The sequence below is a fragment of the Gymnodraco acuticeps genome, unplaced genomic scaffold (genome assembly GCF_902827175.1).
Source record: "Gymnodraco acuticeps unplaced genomic scaffold, fGymAcu1.1, whole genome shotgun sequence".
NCBI lineage: Eukaryota > Metazoa > Chordata > Actinopteri > Perciformes > Bathydraconidae > Gymnodraco > Gymnodraco acuticeps.
Genome location: NW_022989799.1, coordinates 4,416,539 through 4,442,512, shown reverse-complemented (window position 1 = coordinate 4,442,512; position 25,974 = coordinate 4,416,539). Strand labels below are relative to the sequence as shown.

The 25,974-nt window shown below is 42.8% G+C and overlaps 1 protein-coding gene across 3 annotated transcripts in view; it reads right to left on the bottom strand.

The window, feature by feature from the left end:
* The window catches only part of blnk (B cell linker), a 64,328-nt gene extending 39,897 nt beyond the window's left edge, over nt 1-24,431 (bottom strand). Inside the window, exons 1-3 of one of the 3 annotated variants that reach the window (XM_034223851.1) lie at nt 24,369-24,405; nt 24,147-24,254; nt 23,892-23,954 (exon numbers count right to left, since the gene is read on the bottom strand). In XM_034223851.1, the coding sequence (XP_034079742.1) occupies nt 23,892-23,954; nt 24,147-24,215 (132 nt within the window). In that variant the 5' untranslated portion in view covers nt 24,216-24,254; nt 24,369-24,405. Of the gene's footprint in view, nt 1-23,891; nt 23,955-24,146 lie in introns of all 3 variants that reach the window. The other 2 variants (XR_004569752.1, XM_034223842.1) reach the window with 2 other exon arrangements.
* Between the last annotated feature and the right edge of the window lie 1,543 nt (nt 24,432-25,974).

The window sequence follows — 25,974 nt, the reverse complement described above, 5'->3', positions numbered from 1 at the left end:
AGGTCCAGCAAATATGCTAAGCACAAAACCATGTAGGCCCTGTTTCTCAGCATTTTCTGGTATGCCCGTTATACGAATGTTATTCCGCCTCCCTGCATATGTCACTTTATCTTGGAGCTTTTTCACGTGTGCTGCGGTCATGGGCGGCGCCAGGATTTTTTTGCTGCAGTAGCTTAGCTATATGACAGCACGGCGTTGCTAGTTAATTTTCAAAATAAATAAACAAACAATACCAGTGGGCCAAGCACGAGCCTGTTCATATTGTAGCGTTCACCGCTATTCAAGATCACGAGCCTTCAATGTCGAAAACCTTCTCTTTATTTTCTGGTATTGACGCCGGCCACAGCCAAGCCTTACAGAACGAATCAATAGTATAACACTCATTATGACTTTTCCCCACACTCGAACACAACTCCTACCGTCTCGTACTCCCTCCACACTCACACCGAAAACGCACACACACACCTGGAAGGGGCGGTCTCCCCCTAACTCCCACCAACAACATTGCCTAAATAACTTGACAAATGTACTAAACTGTGCACATCTGATAACTGAAATAACCATTAACTTGGACACGCTACAATATCATCATTAATATTTACATTAAAACATTCCTTTGACACTTATAACATTACTTTGCAAGGTAAGCACAACCAAAATAAGTTTGTAAAAGCAGAATTTGAACACTATTTCTGTGCTCCTACAATATTTTTGTATAATACCATTACACCCTAAGCGTACAAGTACACGATAGCGATCGTTCAGTTTCAACTGGCATGCTGTGGCGTTTAACCTCATCACCACACCGCAAACAGGCACACGCATTATTATAACATTAGCCAAGTAACAGTTTGCGCTTTAACTTACAACGACCCCTGATAGATCTCGCGAGAATGTGTATAAATATAGATACATTTTCATAACAAAACAATGGGGTTGCTAAGCCGTTGCTAAGCCAATTGTTGGAGTTGCTATAGCAACTCCAAGCTACCCCCTGGCGCCGCCCCTGCCCTGGCTGCGGTGGAATCTATGCTAGCACCTCGGCTGTTGCTAACGTCCTCTAGGTTAGAAATCCTGGCTTCAGCCTCCGACATCTTTCCTCCAAGCTTCTCCACCGTGCTCTGTAGTACTTCCAGGCCCATTTTCACACTGCTCACATCTGCTGCAATTCCTCTCAGGAGGCTGTTGATGCTTGCAAGTTCAGATTTTGTGTCGTCGGCACGTGTTGCCTGTCTGCCGCCTTGAGCTTCCATCTCTGTCGGGCTCTTCTTTGGATTCCTTGTTGTTCGAGGTAGATTTTGCTTCAGGTCCTGCGACATGCTGTCTTATACCACTATCTGAGACTATTTTAGTAGAGTTTGGTCCAGTTTTATAACTGTGGCATGGCATGGCAGAGTAGCTCAGCGGAGCAGAGCAAAGAGCTAAGCAGCCATGATGGTCACTCTCTTCACCGGAAGTCATCATCAAGCATTTATAAAGTTTATCCGGCTGCCCTTAGCCATTGGGATTTTTTGTGGCGTTTAATGTCTGCCGTGCAGTAAGGCAATTGTGATTCGCAAATGAAAGGAAATGATTACCATAAAATATGCAACAAAATCCCGCTAAATTATGTATCCCCCTCGTCATTCATAATTCATCGCTCCAGGTCGTTACTTGCTCTGTGTCTTTTCTGCTTTATATTTGTCATAATGTTAGATCCATGACAACAAAAGTAGTGACATTTGGATATTTTGTGTTGAAGTGTGTAAGGTGTCAAATGAACAAATAGAGAAAGGCTTGTGATGAAAAGCTAATGTTTGAGGTATGAGCCTAATATGGGTAGTTAAATCAGATATGAATAATGTACCAACGGAAGGGTCTCCGGTGAAACATATGTAATGTTGTACTGTTAAGATGCCGACAGTTGATTATATAATAGTTTTCCAAAGCTGTGTATGCTTACATTACCTTGGTGGGTGAATATGGGAAGTTGGGTATAACTAAAGGATGTATTACCTCTAGGAATAAGCCCATAGTATGGTACAAGCCCTTTAAACAGAGCTTGTGATTAAATCATTTGTAAATCAGAGAGTGAGATCACTTAATATGACTTAACCGCCTTCAAAGTACTGAACCTTGGCCTCACAGAAACACTCTTGATCATCCCACTCACTAACAGGAGAATATCGGTATAAAATCAGACTTAGCCTTTTGACACAGAATATAATATCAAAAAGTCAGTCCCAGTGGATATTCAGACACTGCTCCTACACTGAATTATTTATAGGACTCTCTGTGCTGGTTAAAATGAGACACAACAGCTCTACTAGCTGCAGCCTGTCCTCGGTATGATGGACCAGGGAGCCAGGCACAGAGCAGCATTTAATGACACATATTCATTATTTACATGCAGTCCGATTAGAATGACATATGGGGAAACTACCATGTCCATGGTTCAATATTTTTAAAGCTGGAGTTCAAGCATGCAAGGATGTTTTGTGTGAATATAAGTAGTGTATGGGTTCCAAATTGTTATCTGAGATTATTTAAAAGAAGGCTTTATAGAGTGGTGCAGGAACCAGTCCCAAAACCCAGAACTGAGTAAGCATTTTACAACATAAGGTTCCCTTGTTTCGAAATTAGCATTTTTTTTTACATGTAGTTTTGTTTAGACAACTGAAATAAGGTTTATTGGAAACACAAGGGTTAGGCTTATTATGGTTTAATGTATTTATTTTTTACTTCTACTGTGACATGTTTACATGGTTATTCATGTGTCTATGCTCTAACAATGCTAAAAAGCTAATCCTATCCAAACTATAAAGTAGATACATCGTGCAATGGTATCAACACATATGTTACATTAAATTGAGCAATGGACATACAGTGAGCAGTGGCACCCTTTCTTTCTGGTATCATCTCAAACTCAGCTTTCATTTAGATCTGAACAACACAACTGTAAAACTTAGTGACGCCTGTTAGGAAAATATCACTCGGCACCGGGTTGATCTTCAATACCAGGATACATGTATTTATTATCCTTGCAAGAATGGAAGTAGTCATCACATACAGAGCTGCATGGGACCAAATAGTTCCCTGAACAGTGTCCTTGACATGCTTATACATAAGAGAGTGTTACAGTCACAAGATGCAGAATACTGGTTCAAAGCAGTATTCAATATTTAGTCCAGATTAGCTCAGGCCTGCATAATCAATAAACATGACAGTCATATGTCTATCTCCATAGAGGCTGAATCATCATGTTAATCGTTGTCACATACACTCTAAAAACAAATGCCTTGGCTCAACAAAGAAAATCAACAGTTTGCATCGATGTTTATTGAGTTAAGACAACTTCTAATGAAATTGTCTTAAAGCAACAAAGTTATGAGTTAGGGGAGAAGGCTTTTCTTCTACAATCAGAGGTGTTTTTAATTACCACTTACTTAATAATTGGTATTATAAACACAAGTTTTGAAGTTGATTACTCAAAAGATTAAGTTGTTCCGACTAGTTTTACCACATGATTTGAAATTAATTTTAAGCTGTACTTAATTACCCTCATTCGGGATACAAGTTTTTAAGTTGATTACTCCAAAAATTAAGTTGTGCCAACTTGTTTTACCGTATGATTTAAAAGGAATTTTAAGTTGTATGTACTTAATTACCATCATTGTGAACACACGTTTTTAAGTTGACAACCATTTATAAATTAAGTTACTCCAAATATATTGTATTCAATAGTTTTTTTTCTTAGCTTTTTCATGTTTTTGCCTTTAAAGAAAGAAATTAATTGATTCCACAACAAAAATATTAGGCAATTCACTTTTTATTTTGAACTGCAGTTGCAGTTGCTATCCTGGCTCCAAAATGGTGGAATGAGCTCCCCATTGACATCAGGACAGCAGAAAGCCTGCAGACTGAAAACTCATCTCTTTCGACTCCACTTCGAGCGATACTAACAAATAACTGCTAACAGAGCACCATCCATCCATCCATCTTCTCCCGCTTATCCGTGGTCGGGTCGCGGGGGTAGCAGTTCCAGCAGAGAGCCCCAAACTTTCTTTTCCCTGGCGACATCAACCAGCTCTGACTGGGGGATCCCAAGGCGCTCCCAGGCCAGCGAAGAGATATAATCCCTCCACCTGGTCCTAGGTCTACCCCTTGGTCTCTTCCCAGCTGGACGTGCCTGGAACACCTCCCTAGGGAGGCGCCCAGGTGGCATCCTAACTAGGTGCCCGAACCACCTCAACTGGCTCCTTTCGACGCGAAGGAGGAGCGGCTCAACTCCGAGTCCCTCCCTGATGACCGAACTTCTCACCTTATCCCTAAGGGAGACACCAGCCACCCTGCGGAGAAAACCCATCTCGGCCGCTTGTATCCGCGTGCTATATACGTGCTAACAGAGCACGTATATACTAATAAAGGACTGGCTTATCTATAGCCAGTTGAGTAGCACTTGAAATGTTTGGCTCTACGAAACCTGATGTACTTATATGATTCTGTTTTCTTCAAGGTTGTGTCTTCCTGGTCGAATGTACTTATTGTAAGTCGCTTTGGATAAAAGTGTCAGCTAAATGCAATGTAATGTTTATTTCAACACATGATGTTTCAATCAGGAGATAATTCATTTTGTTTGAACATTTATTGACACATGCCATATGATAAGGTGCATGAACACCTGAAATCACAGCTGACTGCAGGAGAGAGGAGAACCATGCTGGAGAATGAGGTGAAATGTAATAGGTTAAAGAGAACGCCTGTGATGAGCTGATTATATGCAGCTGCGGAGTGAATGTATGTAGACCCAGTCTTCCTGAAAGAACTTGCGCTGAGCTTCATTTAAAATCTTGAAAAAAAAGATAAATAACACAAATTGAAATTGCCCCACAAATAATAAATAAACACATTAGCCATATTACCATGGGAAATGGGGACACAGCAAATACATGCTGCCATCACAATGAAGTTAGAGGCCTTTGCATATTTAAAACCAGTGCCAAATATGTAAAGTTTTTGTAAAACTACAGAAACAAACTTTCAATGGCCACCAATCTGCAGATCACACACATCCATTTTACAAAAGATGTAACAAAGATGTTTACACTGCCGACAGTCATTATTTTAAACAGTATGAACACATTTAACGCAGAATGCTCGCTCATTCATTTGTTTCCCTCCACCACGATGGTTGCCATCGTATGGTCAGATCCTGGGTGGACCGGTCACTGATAAAGGCGATATTCATGTCCTTTTGAAGCACATTAAATAATAGGTTAGCGCATAAGAGATAATGAATTAGGTAATTGCATACTTTTTAAACTGTCACTCTTAGCTAATTCAGAGCCATTATTACCAGCTGCTAAAGCAACGCTGGTATTGTTTTCACCTATTGAGTCTGCATGTGTGTGTCACCATGGCAATGTGGTCCTGAAGACACACAGAGGTGCTTTTGAGTACTTTGCCTAGTGTTTAAATGCATGTGGACAGATTTTGTCAATCACAACCGTGCAAGTTTTAGTGTATCTTCTCTTCTGTTTTGCAGGTTCCATACAATATTTGAACTGGTTAAGTGAAGAGCAGAAGCCACTTTTCAAAATTGTACACAATCCTTTTCCCATGCCATTGCTGTCAACACCTATCCATGCTGAACGTTGCTAAGATATTATTGATTGGGGTGTGGCCAAAAGTGCAATATGCTTCAAAATGTAAGTGACAGAGAGCAGTGCTTTTGTCCTGTGTTTTTACACTGTGCCCATGGATTTTATTTTATTTCAAGATTTTTAATTACGTCGCTAAACGTCGATGGCTATAGTTCTCTGCGTACTTCAATTGTATTGTGCTATTTTTGAAAAAGGATAAAAAGAGAAATTACCTAAATGAATATATTCTGAATGGGTGACTGCCAACAACTTGCATTTCAATGACAACTCTAAATAACGATCCTACCTCAAGAAGCATGATCTGCTTCACCGAGATTCATTTTGAATAAAAAGCGATATCACAATAGTAACCAAAGTATTTTTACTCTCACAGTAGCCTCTACTACTTTGTATCCTCTCACATAACTATTCACAGTTCAAAGGCTGCTAATTTTGGTCAAACAGCAATTTGCCTATACAGTGCAACTACAAGGCTATACTGTATTTGAATGACAAAAGATGACACTCACCTTAAAATGTCCTTTGTATATTTCTATTTGTCTTAGCTGTCGGAACTTGTCCAGGCATGTTAAGTGGGAGTGGACTTGAAATCCTTAACTCAAGGTGTAGAACAATTAAGTTATCAAGCCAATTGCATTACTTACTACAACTTGAATTTTGTTTTAAGGCAATTAACGCAGAAATCAGAGTTAAAATTACACACAATATTAAGTTAATGTAATTACCAACATTATTACGACTTATAATTACGACTTACAACTTATAAATTAATGTTTGCAACTTAAAATGTTTATCTAAATCAATTAACTCACATTTTTATCTTGCAACCATGCATTTAATTAAGTGGAGGTGAAAGGTCGCCTGAATTCGTTTTTAGAGTGTAGCTATCATATGCCTAAAACAGTCCTGACGCTCTTCTATCATACATCCTGTTACGTACACAGCTATGTAGGGCCTTTGTTATCATGTGCTACTAATATTAGAAGAGTACATTCAGTATTTTCCCAACAACGCCAAATCAGGCAAGGGCTGTAAACTCGACTTTCATTGTAATTTAACCTACACATCTGTAAAGTTTTGTGACTGAATCTTGCACGGTTACGATGCTTCCAAGGTGACAAAAAAGGTCCAGACTGTCACAGAGATAAGACAGAAGCGACTGACACACCCAACATTGCCTATAAGAGAGTTATTCTACTATTATGGCTAGAAATACATTTGGGGTGGACAGAGATACCATGATTGTTCTTTTGTCTGAATTGTTGCAATTGGGAACCTTTTTAGGATTCTAGAATCATGAACAAATTATACATGTACATTATATATAGTACCTAAAACAAATAGTAAACATTAACATTACATTTGATCCAAAACAACTTACAATAAGTGCATTCAACCATGAACGTACAGAAACAGCAAGAATCCTGTGTGCACATTTGCTTTACAATAAGCCAAACTATTGTAAGTGCTACTGCATTGGCTTCAAATAGGCCTAACCTTTTATGTGCTACATACAGAAGGTGGAGGGTTTTTGTATTGGCCAAGGATGGATCATGTGTTGTGCACCGACAGAAATGCTAGAGAGGTTCATTTTTATGTTTGTTTTCTCACTCAACATTTATCTCTCATTCCAGGCTTCCTGATTGTTTTCACCTGGCATCTTTTCTGTGTCTCCTGTGCTCATCAGCGTCAGTCCCGCCCCTGATTGTTCACACCTGTTTCTCATTGTCACATGGTTAAATGTCCCTGTCTCCCAGTGTTCCTCGTCAGTTCGTATTGTCTCTTGCTATGGTCAGGTCTATGCTCCTTGTGCTCTTGAAAAAGTTCGATTCCTCACTACGTGAGCGCTTTCAGTTTTTGTTCTCTATTTTTGTCATCTCGGCTAGAGATTTGATAGTTACCTTTTTTGTTGTTCAATGCTGTATTTGGAAAATAAAGTATCTTACAAATACTTTACCTCTGTCTCCCGGTTCGTGCAATTGGGTCCTACATCCTAAGTGTCTGAGTTCGTAACAGAACGAACTGACCATTATGGACCTAGCCGACCCAAGAACGCTTCACGCCGCCCTGTCAGCACAAGACGTGAGGATTTATCACCATGAGGAACAGCTAGGCATAGCTGCCCAGGAAAGGAAAGAGCTGGAAGGACGCCAGGCAGATTATCAAGAAAACATCTCTACACAGATGCAACAACTGGTTGCCCAAATGAATAATTGCTTCACTCACCAACAGACTGTTCTTCCGGTGACATCATCCACAGCTGAGAAGTTGCCTGTCAATACTCCAGCTGACACAGTTTACCCAAATCAGGCTGTTTCTTCCCCTTTACGGCTGGCTCTTCCGGAGAGATTTTTCGGAGACTCCTCGAATTGCAGAGCCTTTCTGGTACAGTGCGATCTGCATTTTCAACACAACCCAGGAGCTTTTTCATCGGACCATGGTAAAGTGGCATTTATCGTGTCTCACTTAACGGGAAGAGCTGCAGCCTCGGCTACTGCAGAATGGTCTAGAGACACCGAACTATGTTACTCATTGGCTGATTTCATAGAGACTGAGTCATATTTTTGACCACTCATCGCCTGCTACAGAGGCCAGCAGAAGACTGCTTCAGTTCAAATACGTCAGCTCAACCGTCAGGTGGTTGATTATGCCATCGAGTTTCGTGCAGCGGATGGAATGTTCCGGCTCTTCGTGACGCCTTCATGACGGGACTTTCGGAACCGATAAAGGACCAGCTGGCTCCACTGGAGACACCCCGGGATCTGGAATCCCTCATCGCTGTGGCCATCCGGATCGATAACCGTCTTCGGGAAAGAGAGAGGGAGCGTCGACACAACAGAGATGTTGTTCCCAGCTTCCAGGATTCGTCTCGGAGGGTCGCGCCGCCAGCTGAGGATTTCCAGCCCATGTTATCGGACCGTCGGAGGACTACACTTCCGAATGACTCCGGTGAACCCATGCAGCTGGAAGAACCAGGCTTTCTCTGGAGGAGAGGCAGCGCCGTCTACGGGAGGGTTGTTGTTTCTACTGCGGCCAGCTGGATCATCAACTCGCTTCATGCCCAGGAAAAGATCGAGTTCACCAGTCAAAAGGAGGGCGCTGGTGAGCAAGTTTCCCGTAGACTTCCCTCCTCGACCTGTTACTCAGGTAAACATTTGTATTAACCGCCAGACCCTCCTTCCACCAACACACTTACCTCCTTTTCCCCTCTCTCTCCAAGTGAGGTTCTTACCCTCATTACCTCTGCCCGCCCTACCACCTGTCCTCTGGACCCTATCCCTTCAAACCTCCTTCAGACTATCGCTCCTGATATTCTACCGTTTCTCACCCATTTCATCAACACTTCTCTAACTTCTGGTCACTTTCCAAACAGTCTCAAGGAGGCAAGAGTAAACCCTCTCCTAAAGAAACCCACTCTCAACCCGTCTGATGTTATAAACTACAGGCCTGTCTCTCTCCTTCCGTTCCTGTCTAAATCACTTGAACGCGCTGTCTTTAAACAACTCTCCTGTTATCTCAATCAGAACAACCTTCTGGATCCGCACCAGTCTGGTTTCAAGGCAGGTCACTCCACAGAAACTGCTCTCATTGCTGTCACGGAGGAACTGCACACTGCCAAAACTGCATCCCTCCCCTCTGTCATCATCCTGTTGGACCTGTCTGCTGCATTCGACACGGTGAATCATCAGATCCTCCTTCGCACTCTCCAAAAACTTGGAGTTTCAGGCTCTGCACTTTCCCTTCTCACCTCATACCTGAAAGACCGTACCTACAGGGTGACTTGGAGAGGGTCTGAGTCCGACCCTTGTCAATTAACTACGGGGGTCCCTCAGGGCTCTGTTCTTGGTCCCCTCCTCTTCTCCCTGTACACAAACTCGCTCGGATCAGTCATTAGCCCGCATGGTTTTTCTTACCACTGCTACGCTGATGACACCCAATTAATTCTGTCCTTTCTCCGCTCAGAGACCCAGGTCGTTGCACGCATCTCTGCTTGTCTAGCTGACATCTCTCAGTGGATGTCTGCTCACCACCTCAAGCTCAACCTTGACAAGACTGAGCTGCTCTTCCTCCCGGGAAAAGATTGTCCCACTCTTGACCTAACAATCAACATCGGCACCTCAGTTGTTTCCCCGACTCAGACTGCAAGGAATCTGGGTGTGACCCTAGATAACAACCTGTCCTTCACTGCAAACATCGCTGCTACAACCCGTTGCTGCAGATACACGCTTTACAACATCAGGAAGATACGTCCCCAGCTGACTCAGAAAGCGACTCAGGTTCTGGTCCAGGCTCTCGTCATCTCACGCCTAGACTACTGCAACTCCCTCCTGGCTGGTCTACCTGCATGTGCCATCCGACCTCTGCAGCTCACCCAGAATGCAGCGGCTCGTCTGGTCTTCAACCTTCCTAAATTCTCCCACACCACTCCGCTCCTCCGCTCCCTTCACTGGCTTCCGGTAACTGCTAGAATCCACTTCAAGACACTGGTACTTGCTTACCATGCTGCGAATGGATCTGGCCCTTCCTACATCCAGGACATGGTTAAACCGTACACCCCAGCGCGTGCACTACGCTCTGCATCAGCCAAACGACTCGTTGCGCCCTCGCTGCGAGGGGGACCCAAGTTCCCATCGGCGAAAACATGTGGGTTTGCTGTCCTGGCTCCAAGATGGTGGAATGAGCTCCCCATTGACATCAGGACGGCAGATAGCTTGCACATCTTCCGGCGCAAACTGAAAACTCATCTCTTTCGACTCCACTTCGAGCGTTAGAACTATTAACGAAGCACTTTTATACTAATAAAGGACTGGCTTACCTAAAGCCAGTTGAGTAGCACTTGAAATGTTTGGCTCTATGAAACCTGATGTACTTATATGATTCTGTTTTCTTCAAGGTTGTGTCTTCCTGGTCGAATGTACTTATTGTAAGTCGCTTTGGATAAAAGCGTCAGCTAAATGCAATGTAATGTAATGTAATGTATTAACAATCAGGCCATTGACTCAGGGGCTGACGAAAGCCTTATGGACTGGGGCATAGTCAATCAGATAGAAATAAAGACTGTTCTGCTATCTCAGCCTGTTAATGCCAGTGCCTTAGACGGCCGCTTGTTGTTCAGTTACCCATTGCACTGAGCCCATTCAGATTAATGTGAATAAGGACCATACAGAGAGCATGCAATTTCATATTTTCGAGTCGGCTCAGCACCCGATTATTTTGGGGTTTCCATGGTTTAAGACCCACAATCCTCACATTGCCTGGTGTTCAGGGAGAATTAAGGAATGGGGAGAGGATTGTATTGGCAGGTGTAAACTTTCACAACCTGTTAATGCACCAACAGACTCTAGTATCATTATTGATCACCCTGACTATCCTGATCTACAGAAGGTACCTCCCTGTTACCATGATTTAAAGGAAGCGTTTAACAAGTCCAAAGCCCTGTCGCTACCTCCTCACCGAGATTTTTACTGTCCCATTGATCTCTTACCGGGAGCCCCCATTCCCAAGGGGAGACTTTACTCGATTTCGAGACCTGAGAGAGCAGCAATGGACGAATACATCTCCTCTTCACTCAAATCAGGGATTATCTGTCCTTCATCTTCTCCAGCCGGAGCGGGATTTTTCTTTGTGGGAAAGAAAGACGGGTCTCTGAGACCTTGCATAGACTACAGTCCACTAAATGACATTACGGTGAAGAACCGCTATCCTCTGCCACTCATGTCATCTGCTTTTGAACTGCTTCAAACTGCCAAGATATTCACCAAGCTAGATTTAAGAAATGCATATCACTTGGTTAGAATAAGAAAAGGGGATGAGTGGAAGACAGGATTCAACACTCAGAGTGGTCACTATGAGTACCTAGTAATGCATTTTGGACTATGCAATGCACCTGCTGTGTTTCAAGCTTTTGTAAATGAGGTTTTGCGGGAATTTTTGAATATTTCAGTGTTTGTGTATCTGGATGATATTCTGATTTTCTCCCCAGACGCTAAATCTCATGTTAACCATGTCCGCCAGGTTTTGCAGAAACTGCTTGAGAATCAGCTATATGTCAAGGCAGAGAAATGTGAGTTCTACACAGAAGAGGTGTCTTTCTTAGGACACACAATCTCACCTAATCATATCCAAATGGATCCTGCTAAAATCAGTGCAGTATCCCAGTGGCCCACACCAGACTCCAGGAAGAAGGTTCAGCAGTTCTAGGTTCAGCAGTTCTAGGATTTGCTAACTTCTATAGGAAGTTTATTAGGAATTGCAGTTCTGTTGCTGCCCCTCTGCATGTTCTGACTTCTCCTAAGGTTCCTTTCAAGTGGACTCCCCAGGCGGAAATCGCTTTCCAACGCCTCAGAGAGAGATTCACATCAGCTCCCATACTCACCATTCCAGATCCCCACCGCCAGTTTATGGTTGAGGTTGATGCTTCCAATGAGGGAATTGGAGGAGTACTGTCAACGTTCTGTAAAAGACAACAAGATGCATCCATGTGCTTACCTGTCGCGGAAGTTAACAACAGCAGAGCGGAATTATGACGTGGGAAACAAGGAACTGTTGGCTGTAAAAGCTGCCCTCGAGGAATGGAGACACTGGCTAGAGGGGGCAGAGCAGCCGTTTTTAGTCTGGACAGATCACAACAATCTGGAATATATAAGAAAGGCTAAGCGTCTCAACTCCCGTCAGGCCAGGTGGACACTATTCTTTAGTAGGTTCAACTTCACTCTCTTTTCATCCCGGGTCTCAGAATCAAAAACCTGATGCTTTGTCTCGTCTTTACGATCCAGAACCACTTGCCGTAGAGCCCAAGACCATCCTTCCACTTAACCGTGTGATCGGAGCCTTTTCCTGGCAGGTGGAGTCGGACGTTAAAAAGGCGACTGTCATGCATCCAGCACCTAGCGAGTGTCCCAACAATCTGCTGTTTGTTCCTGAGGCTCTTCGCTCCAAGGTCATCCACTGGGCTCACCCATCTGTGCTTTCGTGCCAGACAACGTTTTCTGGTGGCCAACCATGAGGAAGGATGTGGCGGAGCATGTAGCGGCTTGTCCGGTGTGTGCGTGTAATAAGACCTCGTCTCAAGTCAAGATGGGCTTGCTCCAGCCGCTGCCGATTCCCCAACGTCCTTGGTCACACATCTCAATGGATTTTGTGACAGGATTTCCTTCATCCAGAGGCAAGACTACAGTTCTAACAGTGGTGGATCGATTTTCAAAGATGGCTCACTTCTTCCCATTGACCAAGCTTCCCTCTGCCAAAGTCACCGCAGAGGTCATGATGAATCACATATTGAGGATCCATGGATTCCCTGATGACATTGTTTCCGACAGGGGTCCACAATTCATTTCCGTTTTCTGGAAGGAGTTTTGTCGACTCAGGTGCCACCGTCAGCTTGTCATCAGGATATCACCCTCAGTCAAATGGACAGTCGGAGCGTCTGAACCAAGAACTAGAGACTACGCTACGTTGTCTCGTCTCCCGGAACCAGACCACATGGAGTGACCACCTCACATGGGTCGAGTTTGCCCACAATACTCTTCCTACGGCAGCCACAGGTCTCTCTCCATTCCATTGTGTCAATGGTTTACAGCCTCCGCTTTTCCCTAACAACGAGGAAGAGGTGATGGTTCCATCGGCTCATGCATGATCAGACGTTGTCACCGAGTTTGGGCTGGTGCTCGTCAGTCTTTTCTCCGAAGTTCAGCTCGGATGAAGGCTGTTGCAGACGTCCATGTACTGTTGTGCACTGACAGAAATGCTAGAGAGGTTCATTTTTATGTTTGTTTTCTCACTCAACATTTATCTCTCATTCCAGGCTTCCTGATTGTTTTCACCTGGCATCCTTCTGTGTCTCCTGTGCTCATCAGCGTCAGTCCCGCCCCTGATTGTTCACACCGGTTTCTCATTGTCACGTGGTTAAATTTCCCTGTCTCCCAGTGTTCCTCGTCAGTTCGTATTGTCTCTTGCTATGGTCAGGTCTATGCTCCTTGTGCTCTTGAAAAAGTTTGATTCCTCACTACGTGAGCGCTTTCAGTTTTTGTTCTCTATTTTTTTTCATCTCGGCTAGAGTTTTGATAGTTACCTTTTTTGTTGTTCAATGCTGTATTTGGAAAATAAAGTATCTTACAAATACTTTACCTCTGTCTCCCGGGTCGTGCAATTGGGTCCTACATCCTAAGTGTCTGAGTTCGTAACATCATGTCCTTGAGGTTGAAAGAGATGTCTAATACACAGTATGAAGTACACAACATAGCAATGCACACATCTTATATCCATTGAGCAATAGTTCTACTGGTGTGAAATATTCACTCAAAACACTCACATGGCAGACAACTTTTGATCACATGAGCTGCCTTCTGTTAGAATGGCAAGGGGCATGTTGAGGCTAAAAACGATTTGTTAAAGGTCCTGCTCCTCCTGTTATACTCTTTTTCAACAGTATATAATATGTCTCAGGTGTATATACAAGACATCTAATTTAAGTGTTTGCCTTGAAATACCAAACAGATCATGCATTGTAGCATGCCATAATCCCCTCTGTTTCAGCCCTGTTCCAAAAAGGCAGATCCTTTGCCTGTAGCTTTAGGCCCCGGCCACACGAGGACGAAAACGGCTAAACGCATAGGATTAACGCAAACGCAATCGCAAAAAAGCTTCCGTCCACATGCAATATTCACCGGATAGTGTCTGTCCACACAAGACAGCTCCGTTTAGCTCCAACCGCTGGAGAAGCTGCAGTACATATCCAGGAGCCTGTACGTGGCGCTGTAACTTCCTCCACAAAAGCAGCGAAGAAGCATGGTTGTCATGGTTGCCCTTCTGTTTATTCTCCGCGGTGGGGGCCGAGGGAAGCGGGAGAGTTTTTCGCCAGTCAACGTGTATTAAAGTTTAAATCTTCCGGACAAAATTATAAAAGTGCCGGTCAAAGGTTTTATTTATTGAGCTTTAAAACAAATGAATAACGAATCTATATATTATAATAAAATATATGGAGCCTCTCTTTTTCCTCCCTCTCTTCGGACAGCGTCAGTGTCTGTTTCATGCAGCAGCTGATCCAGTAATGAGTGACCCGGCCGACAGTAAAAATAAACATTTATAACTAGTTTAGGTAGTTTGAGAGGTGTCTCCGTCCTGTCAGATTAGACTTCACTCTTGTTTAGGTCCATATCGAGAGAAAGATAAATAATCTGAATTCAGTGTGCCGTTTACTTTGACGCGGGGGTGAGCAGCAGAGGTGGGGAGAGGTGGGGCTATTGCCTCATCATTATCAGAAAATGATCGTATAGGGCGTACACACGGAGCCGTTGGACCCCCCCAGAGCGTTGCGTATGCCGTTCTATCCACCTTGGGACCCGTTATCGTTTCCGCAGTCGTTTAGTGCCGTATTCGGTCGTCCTCGTGTGGCCGAACGGTCTATATGACACTAAACAAACTGGCTGCTAAATCCTCAGAACTGTTACAGGATGTGTTTTTTGTAAATTGTGCAACTTTTTTTATTATTTTTGTTTTAATCTTTAATATTTGTTTTTATGCATGCTTCTTAGGTAACATTAAGCTGTCTTTGGCTCTTTCTCTGCTGTAACAATGTACATTTCCCCTCTGTGGGACCAATAAAGGTATTCTGATATATTCTGTCTTCTTATGCCACCAAAGTGATTTCTCTATTATCAACCACAAGGGTAGAAAGCACATATTTGTTTTCCAGCATGCCACTCTAGATGTTTGATACCAACAACAAAGCAATAATGTGATATATTTTGCCAAATATGTGTGCATAGGCTGCCCTTTACTTTGAGTGTCATCATATCTCACACAGCGTCACATTGATGGAGGCTGACGGTTCCTTTGATCTGATACATACAGTATCTCTTTTAACCCGTCTATCTGCGTGAGCTGACAAGGCATCAAAGAGCTGGAGAACACCTATATCTATACACTGTGCTGACTGACTGTCATTCTCATCCACACTGTTGAACAGCCACCCACCACTCGGACAGATTGTATTTTTTACCACTGAATGAAGAGCTGGAATGTGAGCATGGCGCATTCGAAGCATTTTGTCTTATGATAGCAGTTTAGCTCTGCATTGCCTATTATTTGTGCGTATTTAAATGAGGATTTTTATGACCTTTGCTCCATCTACTGTATAGGCATTATGTGAATATGCAAAGTAGGCCAAAGGCAGTGCTCAGCAGCAGCACATTTACTGGATGACATTCAGAGTACATGCCCTTTCTGCCCATGGACACATGCTGTGTTACTGATGAGTCAAAGTGAACTCATCACAAACAGTTGTTCCAGCTTTTCTGCTGCATTTCTGCTGGTAATACTTTTATTTATAACCATGAATAAATGGTAAGTAGATTTGTAATAACAAAAATATAACAATGATAATTTACTTAACTAAAACTTTAGTTGATTCTCTTAGTACACCAAGCCCACCATTACGAACCTTGGCATTAAAATGGATCCTGAACTAAAAACTTGAGTCAGATTAAATCGGTGGTAAAAACGAGCTTTTACCACCTGAGGCAGCTAGCCAAAATAAAACCTTTTCTCTCCAGACAGCAGTTTGAGACAGTAATCCATGCCTTTGTCACCACTCGGAGAGATTACTGTAACTCTCTCTACATGGGGGTCAGTGGGTCCTCCCTCGCTCGTCTGCAGCGGGTGCAAAATGCTGCAGCAAGGCTTTTAACTGGCACACGGAAATATGATCACATTTCCCCCATTTTGGCTTCGCTCCATTGGCTGCCAATACATTTTAGGATTAATTTCAAAATCCTTTTATTTACTTTTAAATCCCTAAATGGCATGACCCCACCATATATTTCGGAGCTGCTACACCCTTACACGCCCAACCGCCCTCTCAGGTCAGCGGATCAACTGCTCCTGAACGGGCCCAGAACCAAGGCAAAGCTCAGAGGGGGCCGTTGCTTCTCTGTAGCGGCTCCCACGCTGTGGAACGATCTTCCCCTGCACATCAGACAGGCCTCCACACTGCCTGCTTTTAAATCGCTTCTTAAAACCCACTTCTTCTCCTTAGCGTATTAACATATTTTAGAGTGTTGCTTTTATTGCTTTTAAATTGTCTATTGTTTTTACTTGTACTTGTTTTATGGTGTGTGAGCTGAGCTGTGTTACTTTTTGTATGTTTTGTTTTGTTTATTTGACTGTACAGCACTTTGGTCTGGAGGTTTAAAGTGCTCTATAAATAAAGCTGTATTGTATTGTATTCTTATTTAACTATATACAATGATAATTGAGAACATTTGTTAATTATTAGTTATGCTATATTTTATGTCTCTCAGGTTATTTTTGCACACATTATAGCATTGTATAGGACTGCAACTATAGATTATTTTGATTAGCAATAAATCAGTTTTTTCATAATTTGGTTGATAGAAAATATTTAAAAAAGAAAAATATGTCCATACAAGGTTTGAAATTATTAGGTGAAGTCTTTAAAGGGGTAATTGTTATGATCATTTTCAGGTTCATATTTGTATTTTATGCCTTACTGTGACATGTCTCCATGCTTTAATGTTAAAAAAAGCTCTTTATTTTTCTCATACTGCCTGTGCTTCAGCACCTCTTTTCACCCTCTGTCTGAAACCAGAGCCCAGTCTGCTCTGATTGGTTAGCTGGCCGGCTCTGTTGTGGTTGGTCAACTGCTTAGAGTGGTCTCTGGTTTCAGACAGAGGGTGAAAAGAGGTGCTGCAGCACAGGCAGTATGAGAAAAATAAAGAGCTTTTTGAACATGGAGCATGGAGACATGTCACAGAGTAGAGACACTACATACTGATATGAACCTGAAAATGAGCAGAATATGTCCTCTTTAATACTTATTAAATAAATAGTTGTGATGTAACAAAGTTATATGTATATGTAAATGTTTTAAACTTCTTATATAAGACAAACTATCCTACTTTAAAAAAATGTAAAATCAGCCTTCTCGTGTCAAACTGTAGCTCTAAGCTTTTTGAGTAAACCACACTTTTGACTGAAAGTGTTCTTTGAAGTAAAAAAGCATATGTCAATATACATGTAAGTAAATAGCTGTTTCTGCATTCACAACACAACTTTGATTCAGCCAACATTAAAGCATCAAAGCTGAAAGTTGCTGTTGTAATATCCTCTTGCAACAGGAAGTGACATTTCATTGCCTGAGGCATTAGCCTCAGATATAAAGGAGGAACTGCTAAGTAACAATGAGAAACAGCACTTATAACTGAATAGGTAAAGTGTGCACACACTGAATTCTGAGATAAAATATTTTCTAAAACTGACAAACGCTTTTAGAGCAATTATTTTAGAGCTTAAGCTGTCAAAACAACAATTCATGAGGGTGCAGATGGCAGATTAAATATTAACACTGATCTGTCCGACACACATGGAGAAGTGAGGGCAGGGTACAAGGACACACAAGCACACAGCAAAGAGACAAATCACTCTTTATACTGTATACACCAAATGCTCTGTCTTTACAAGTCAGGTAAGCCATCAGGGAACTCACTTGTTGCCAAACTCTCCGCATTCAAGGTTTAAGAAAGTATTTCAGTTAGGGTTTAAATAATTTACGTGATATCACTTAAAATAACCTCCACATTGCATTTCCGACCTGACACTTACGGTGGTCTCCTGAATTAAAGTCTGTTATTTGTTTGACCAACAGTGAAGTTGCTCTGAGCGTCTACTTTTGACGCTGAGTGGTTATCATTGTAGTTATACTATACCATCTTTTGCTAAATAACAATACATATATATGGTGGGTAACATATCCTCATTTAAACAGAGGTGGGAAGTAGTGGAGTACAAATACTTCGTTACTGTACTTACAGTAAGTACATTTGTCTGGTATCAGTACTTTACTCCACTACTTATTTTTCCGACGACTTTTTACTTTGACTTCTTACATTTTTAACACATACCTGAGACTTTCTACATCTAACATTTTCAAAACAGCTCGTTACTTTAGATGAAATGTGTGTTTGGTGGCGTGATCATTATTCTTTAGAGTCATTGCGTGCCTATTGATTTGAAAACGATCCGTGTATCCATCATTCCCTGGTCTTCTCTAAAGAAGAGGGACCAATGGAAACGTTGTCATGTTGCCGTTGTTCAGCATGGAAACATTCATTAGCTAACAATGACATTATTGTTCTATTAATATAAAGGGAGGTCAGGTACTCTTTAAAACAGCTGGTAGCTATGGGTACTTTTTTACTGAAGTACATTTCAAAGCCCATTCTTCTTTACTCTTACTTGAGTAAAGAATGTTAGTCAGTACTTCTACTTTTACCAGAGTATTTTTGAACACGAGTATCTTTACTTCTATTTGAGTAAAGGATGTGTGTACTTTTGGGATCTCTGCATTTACATGTCTAAAATGTACTATACCTATATTACATATTTTGTTGAGTTATGTATACCATCCATCCATCCATCCATCCATCTTCTCCCGCTTATCCGTGGTCGGGTCGCGGGGGTTCCAGCAGAGAGCCCCAAACTTTATTTTCCCTGGCCACATCAACCAGCTCTGACTGGGGGATCCCAAGGCGCTCCCAGACCAGCGTAGAGATATAATCCCTCCACCTGGTCCTAGGTCTACCCCTTGGTCTCTTCCCAGCTGGACGTGCCTGGAACACCTCTCTAGGGAGGTGCCCAGGTGGCATCCTAACTAGGTGCCCGAACCACCTCAACTGGCTCCTTTCGACGTGAAGGAGGAGCGGTTCAACTCCGAGTCCCTCCCGGATGACTGAACTTCTCACCTTATCCCTAAGGGAGACACCAGCCACCCTGCGGAGAAAACCCATCTCGGCCGCTTGTATCCGTGATCTCGTTCTTTCAGTAAAAAGCTGATCCGTCGTTCCACGACCAGGACGGAATCCGCATTGTTCCTCCTCAATCTGAGGTTCGACAATCGGCCTGACCCTCCTTTCGAGTACCTTAGAGTAAACTTTCCCGGGGAGGCTGAGTAGTGTGATGCCTCTGTAATTGGCACACACCCTCTGATCCCCCTTTTTGAAAAGGAGAACCACCACCCCGGTCTGCCACTCCTTCGGTACTGTTTCCGACTTCCACGCAACGTTGATGAGACGTGTCAACCATGACAGTCCCTCAACACCCAGAGCCTTCAGCATTTCTGGGCGGATCTCATCCACCCCCGGGGCTTTGCCACTGTGGAGTTGTTTGACGACCTCAGTGACCTCCCCCCGGGAGTTTGGTGTTGATCCCCCGTCATACTCCAGCTCTGCCTCTAACATAGAGGGCAGAGTTGTCGGGTTCAGGAGTTCCTCAAAGTGTTCCTTCCAACGCCCTAACACTCCATCAGTTGAGGTCAACAGTGTCCCATCCTTACTGTACACAGCTTGGATGGTCCCCTGCTTCCCCCTCCTGAGGTGTCGGACAGTTTTCCAGAACAACTTTGGTGCCGCCCGAAGTCCTTTTCCATGTCTTCAACGAACTTCTCCCACACCCGCTGCTTTGCCTCGGCCACGGCTGAGGCTGCTGCCCTTCGGGCCTGTCGGTGCCTTGCAACTGCCTCAGGAGTCCCCCGGGATAACAAATCCGTCGGACGGCTTCCCTGACCACCGGTGTCCACCAGGAGGTTCGAGGGTTACCGCCCCTTGAGGCACCTAAGACCTTGAGACCACAGCTCCCGCCGTGGCTTCGGCAATAGAGGCTTTGAACACCGACCACTCTGGTTCAATGTCCCCAACCTCCACAGGAATGCCCGAAAAGCTCCGCCGGAGGTGTGAGTTGAAGGCCTCCTGAACTTGGGCCTCCTCCAGATGTTCCCAGTTCACCCGAACTACACGTTTGGGCTTACCAGGTCTATCCAGAGGCTTCCCCCGCCACTCGACCCAACTCACCACCAGATGGTGATCAGTTGACAACTCCGCCCCTCTCTTTATCCGAGTGTCCAAAACATACGGCCTCAGGTCCGATGATACGATAACGAAATCGATCATGGACCTTCTGCCTAGGGTGCTCTGGTAACACGTACACTTATGAGCATCCTTATGTTCGAAGATGGTGTTTGTTATGGCCAATCCATGACTAGCACAGAGTCCAGTAACAAACCACCACTCCGGTTCAGATCAGGGGGGCCGTTCCTCCCAATCACGCCCCTCCAAGTGTCTCCATCATTGCCCACATGTGCGTTGAAGTCTCCCAGCAAGATTAAAGAGTCCCCTTCAGGAGCCCCATACAGGACTCTTTCCAGGGTCTCCAAGAAGGCCGTATACTCTGAACTGCTGTTTGGTTATGTATACCAAATGTTTGTAATTATAAATAAACATAAAATAATGTGTAATGGCGTGGTGTTTTAGCGTTTCATTGGGCATGGCTATCTTGTGATTCCCAGGTCGCTACCACAGTGTTGTCTGGTTGAGTTGTTATGGAGATTTCTAAAAACTTTAGCCCTTTAACATTTCAGTGAAAGTTAATGTAACCTTTCGGTAGCCTTACAAAAAGTCTTGTTCAGCATTCGGTTGTACTTAGATTAACCCATTGTTTCACGTCTGGTTTCATGGAACCAAGATGGGGACTGCAATTAGATAAAACTTGAGGCACGTTGACAAATGTAACTTCTTCTTTTGTACAGCCTATGATTACAAGCTGAAAAATAGGGGCTTCTATTATATCTGTAATAGTGAATGAATATGTTTTACACCAATTCATTCAATAGTTGTTGATATTTCACTATGAACCACATATATGATGTCAACTTAAGGATTGTGCAAGTGGAAAAGCCTGTGCTTTACATATTCTTGCAGGGACAATGAATGTCTGTTAATTCCGATCAAGCCAATTTTTGTTGAAATATTTCAGATTTAGACTTTTTACGTCGCTAGCAAGGCTTAAAATCAAACACAGAGAACAAAACTTCTCCTGACTAAAAGTACTACTAGTATTTGAGTGTATATATATGATTCTGTAGCCTTGAAGCTGTTTAAATTGAGTGTGTGTTCAGCCAGCTGTGCAGCCATGGTGAAATATCCTCATTCAATACGAGCGTGGGTTTACCTGAGCTTAATGGAGCCTGTGTGTGCTGGGTTGTAGCTACGGGATCTATCAGTCAATACACAAACTGCATGTATATGTATTTTTCAGATCTGCACTGGTAACTTGCACATCAAAGCCTCCACACTGCAACATTATTCATTTGACTCATAAAACTCAACAGTGAGCATATTTTGTGGGAGATAGGCCTGTGAGAGATAGGGGGAAATATTACCATGATGCAATATCCCACCTAAAATGGAATCAGCTCAGGGTCATTGAATAATGAATACAAGAGAAGATTGTTGCTCTCATTTGTTAGTGGAGAGAAGTGTTTATAAGTGTTTATAAGTGGCCACTAAAAAGACACTTATGAATATGCTTCTACGGGCATGTCAATGTGCAGGAAGTATCACTGAAGTTTTATTAGGTTCCTTGGAATTATAATATTAGGGAATTATATACCAATGCTTCAGTTGTTTCACTGCATGAAATCCTCATTAGACAGTTCCTCCCTCTCGACTGAAGCAGATTTAATGATACTTACTTAAATAAGTAGGGATCACAGCTTTATTATCCCCCAAGTCTCATTTCACAGTTCTTACTCTCTCACTTGCACTCATTGTGTCAGTGTTCATCTCAGAAACATTCGAAAAGCCCTCAGAGAGTATATGTGGCATACAGAGCCATTAGTGGGTTGATATACCTACATTATTAGTAATTACATGGTTAACATGATTTGAGTTTAATACAGCTCATGTTCAGAGTGTGGTGAGAATTGTTTGTGTGTTTTCTGATAAGGAATGGTTGGTTTATTGTTGGAAAAATGTAGTGTTATCTAGCAGTATGTAGTGTCTAACTCCGACCAGCAGAGGGCGCGTTCGCTACACGGTGTTGGGGACAAAGAGAAGTCTCGCGTGAATACGTTCAGAGAACGTAAACATACACTTGAGTGAAGTCACGGTGTATGTGTGTGGCGAACTGTGATAATAATATATATATTTTGGCTCTTTGCAGGTAAGAACGGAGAGTTGGAATTGTGTAATTGATGAGTGAATATGTTATGTGTGAGTTTATGATCCCGGTTGGACTTTATGTAGTAGTGTTTATGAACGTTACTTGTTCAGCAAACGTAACGTACTGAAAATGGCTAGCCAGTAGTTAGCACTGGTGGCCTTGTTAGCTTGAGCGAGCGTGAGGCGGGAAAGTAGAACAATGAGCCGGTCTAAAGAGCCCGGACTGCTCGTGTATAGTTAATAGATAAATAAATAAGTTAAAAGAGATACATAAGTGATTTGGTTAATGTGACAATGTTAGGTAGACATGATTGGCTGACTGTGTATCGGAGCAACACATTGATATTGAATGTACAAGATGAAACTGGTCTGGAATAGCAATGCAACAGACATGATTATTGTTTGGATGTTGATGCAGATGTTCATTTTGTTTCTGTGTTAGTATAGTAAATACGTGCAGAGAACGTAAACATACACTTGAGTGAAGTCATGGTGTGTGTGTGTGTGGCGAACTGTGATAATAATATATATATTTTGGCTCTTTGCAGAACAAAATAAAAGACTTTCAAATTAAATGTGTAGTGGAGGGCTACTTCACTCTGTACCACGCTACATATACACACAATGTGGAGGATGGAGACCATGCACTTACAGTATGAGTGCAATATTAAAGCAGAAGTTGCAACTGATGTACTCACTTCCATATTAGTGTTAGGGTGGATTACATGAGTGCGGGAAGTAATACAAGCTTTTATATTTACACTAGTCATGTTTCATATCCTGTAAACTCCCCCCTGTTTTATAACTTTAGACATTCACAGTGTTGCAGTTCAATTTATGATTCATAGTAAAGTTTATGTTTCAATGTATACAACAAATAGCTACTTTAAAGGTTAAGGATTATATATCTTGACAATTAAATAACTCCTACAAATATATTTAACCTAAAAAAAAGAATGACAGTGTTTTAAAAGTTGGCTATTTTGAACAGTGTTTTCTAGCTGTTTATTTTTAAAGCAAAACAGAGACAAATAGCTTGAGGAATTGTAATAATGTTGCTGTTTTTAATACCATAATCACAACAATAATTGCTCGGGAGGATTTGTCCATTTTGAAATAATTAGAAAAACTGAGCCCTACCTCATCCCAGATATGATGCTGAAAGGATTAGTAGATAATGTAACGTCAAGATGGATCGAATGAGTTTTAAGAAGGAAAATGTGAGGGATTAACTCACCAGAAGTCTGTGTCCATCAATTCTCAGTCTGTTCACGGTGCCAGCACACTCTGCCATTTTGTTCTGAGGGCATTAAACACATATTGATTAACTTTCCAGAACGTTTCCACTTAACTACACAGATTAACTGCATTTAATTCCCAGATGATTAGTGTAATTCAACAGCTATACTAAACTTTAAAATCATGAGAAAATAGGCCCATTAGCATCCATTGGTTTCCTGATATTTATTCTCCATTTTCTTCCTGTACTCACCTGGCCCAAAAAGAAGGCTACTTGTGCCGGGTCCCAACCCTCACACTCCTCTCTGGACGGCAGGTTCATTTTTGTCTCAACAGGGAGCTTCTTAGCAGGAACGTACTTCTGTAAGTACAGTAACAGACTGACCCTGTCACGCATCTGCAGCTCAAACAAACAGCCAGCTTTGACAGGGAGAAGTACACAAAGGGAGGTCACCTCATTAAAACCAACACATACTCTGTATTTCCCTCTTTTTCATCCAAAGGCAATGTGGCAATCCATGGTTTTCTCAAACTCATCTAAATGTGTTACACAGATTGCAGTGAGGCATTCACAAAAGGGAAGAGGTTACTTCCTTAAAGTCCTATAAAAAGACCTTGAGAAACCAAGGTGTCATAATAAAGTATGATTTGACTTTCAACTTCCAGCCCACACTTTATTTACAGTTGAGTTCAAACCACAGTTATTGTACAGTTATTTTCAATTCAAGGTGTAATCTTATTCAAGGTGCCAGACTTCAGTGGGTGTAAGTACAACTAAAGTTATAAAAGGTGCACTTCTTATAATAAACGTCATGTGTAGAGATTGCGTTTAATACATTTTAGAAAATGTTCTGTAAGACAGGATATTGTTACGAACTTGGATACACAAGGGAAAAAAGGACTCAAATGCATGACCCGGGAGCCAGAGATAAACTACAAGTAATATACTTTATTTGCCAAAAAGGATATTCAAAAAAGATAACGGCACTCTTCACGAGGCGAACAAAAATAGGTTTCACAAAGGCACAACAAAAAATCACTCACAACGTGAGGAACAAAATTATAATAAGTTTCAGGAGCATGAATAAGGCATGTAACAAAAGAGCAACCGTTGATGAGCAGAGTTCTGGCATGAGGACAGGACAAGACGAACTGACAACTGAACACTGGGAGACTGGGGGGATTTAACACTCGACAACAAGACACAGGTGAAAAACAATCAGGGGCGGGGCTGACGCTGATGAGCGCGGGAGAACACATTAGGAAAGGGATTCAAGGAACCTGAAATGAGACTTGACAAAACAAAACGAGAAGTGAAAAATAATACAAAAATAACAACATGAAACATGACTGACTAACACTTTTGGCGGTGCACAACAGTACCCCCCCCCCCCTCTAGGGCCGACTCCTGATGGCCCAGGCTGATAATAAAAATCCTGGATGAGAGTCTTGTCTACTATAAACCTCGCAGGTACCCAGCACCTTTCCTCAAGACCATAACCCTTCCAATCCACCAGGAATTGCTTGCCCCGACACCTATTGCGGACCTCCAGCAGCTTGCGGACCTTGTAAGTTAGACCACCTTCGAAGAACTGGGGTGGTGGTGGGGGCTTGGAGGCGGGAATAAGTGTGCTCTCATACACTGGTTTTATCTTGCTGACGTGGAATGTAGGATGTACTTTCATGGACCTGGGAAGTCTTAGGCGCACAGACACAGGATTGATGACTTTAGACACCGAAAAAGGCCCCACAAACCTTGGAGCCAACTTCTTGGAAGCCACCTGAAGTGGTAGGTCCTTGGTGGAAAGCCACACCTTTTGACCCGGTTTGTAGAGGGGAGCGGCCCTGCGGTGGATGTCTGCTACAGCCTTCATCCGAGTCAAACTTCTGAGAAGAGATTGGCGAGCTCCAGCCCAAACTCGGCGACAGCGTCTAATCAAGGCATGAGCCGATGGTACCGTAACTTCCCCTTCGTTGGTTGAGAACAGCGGAGGTTGATAACCATTGGCACAATGGAAAGGAGAGAGACCTGTGGCCGCCGTGGGAAGAGTATTGTGAGCAAACTCAACCCATGTGAGGTG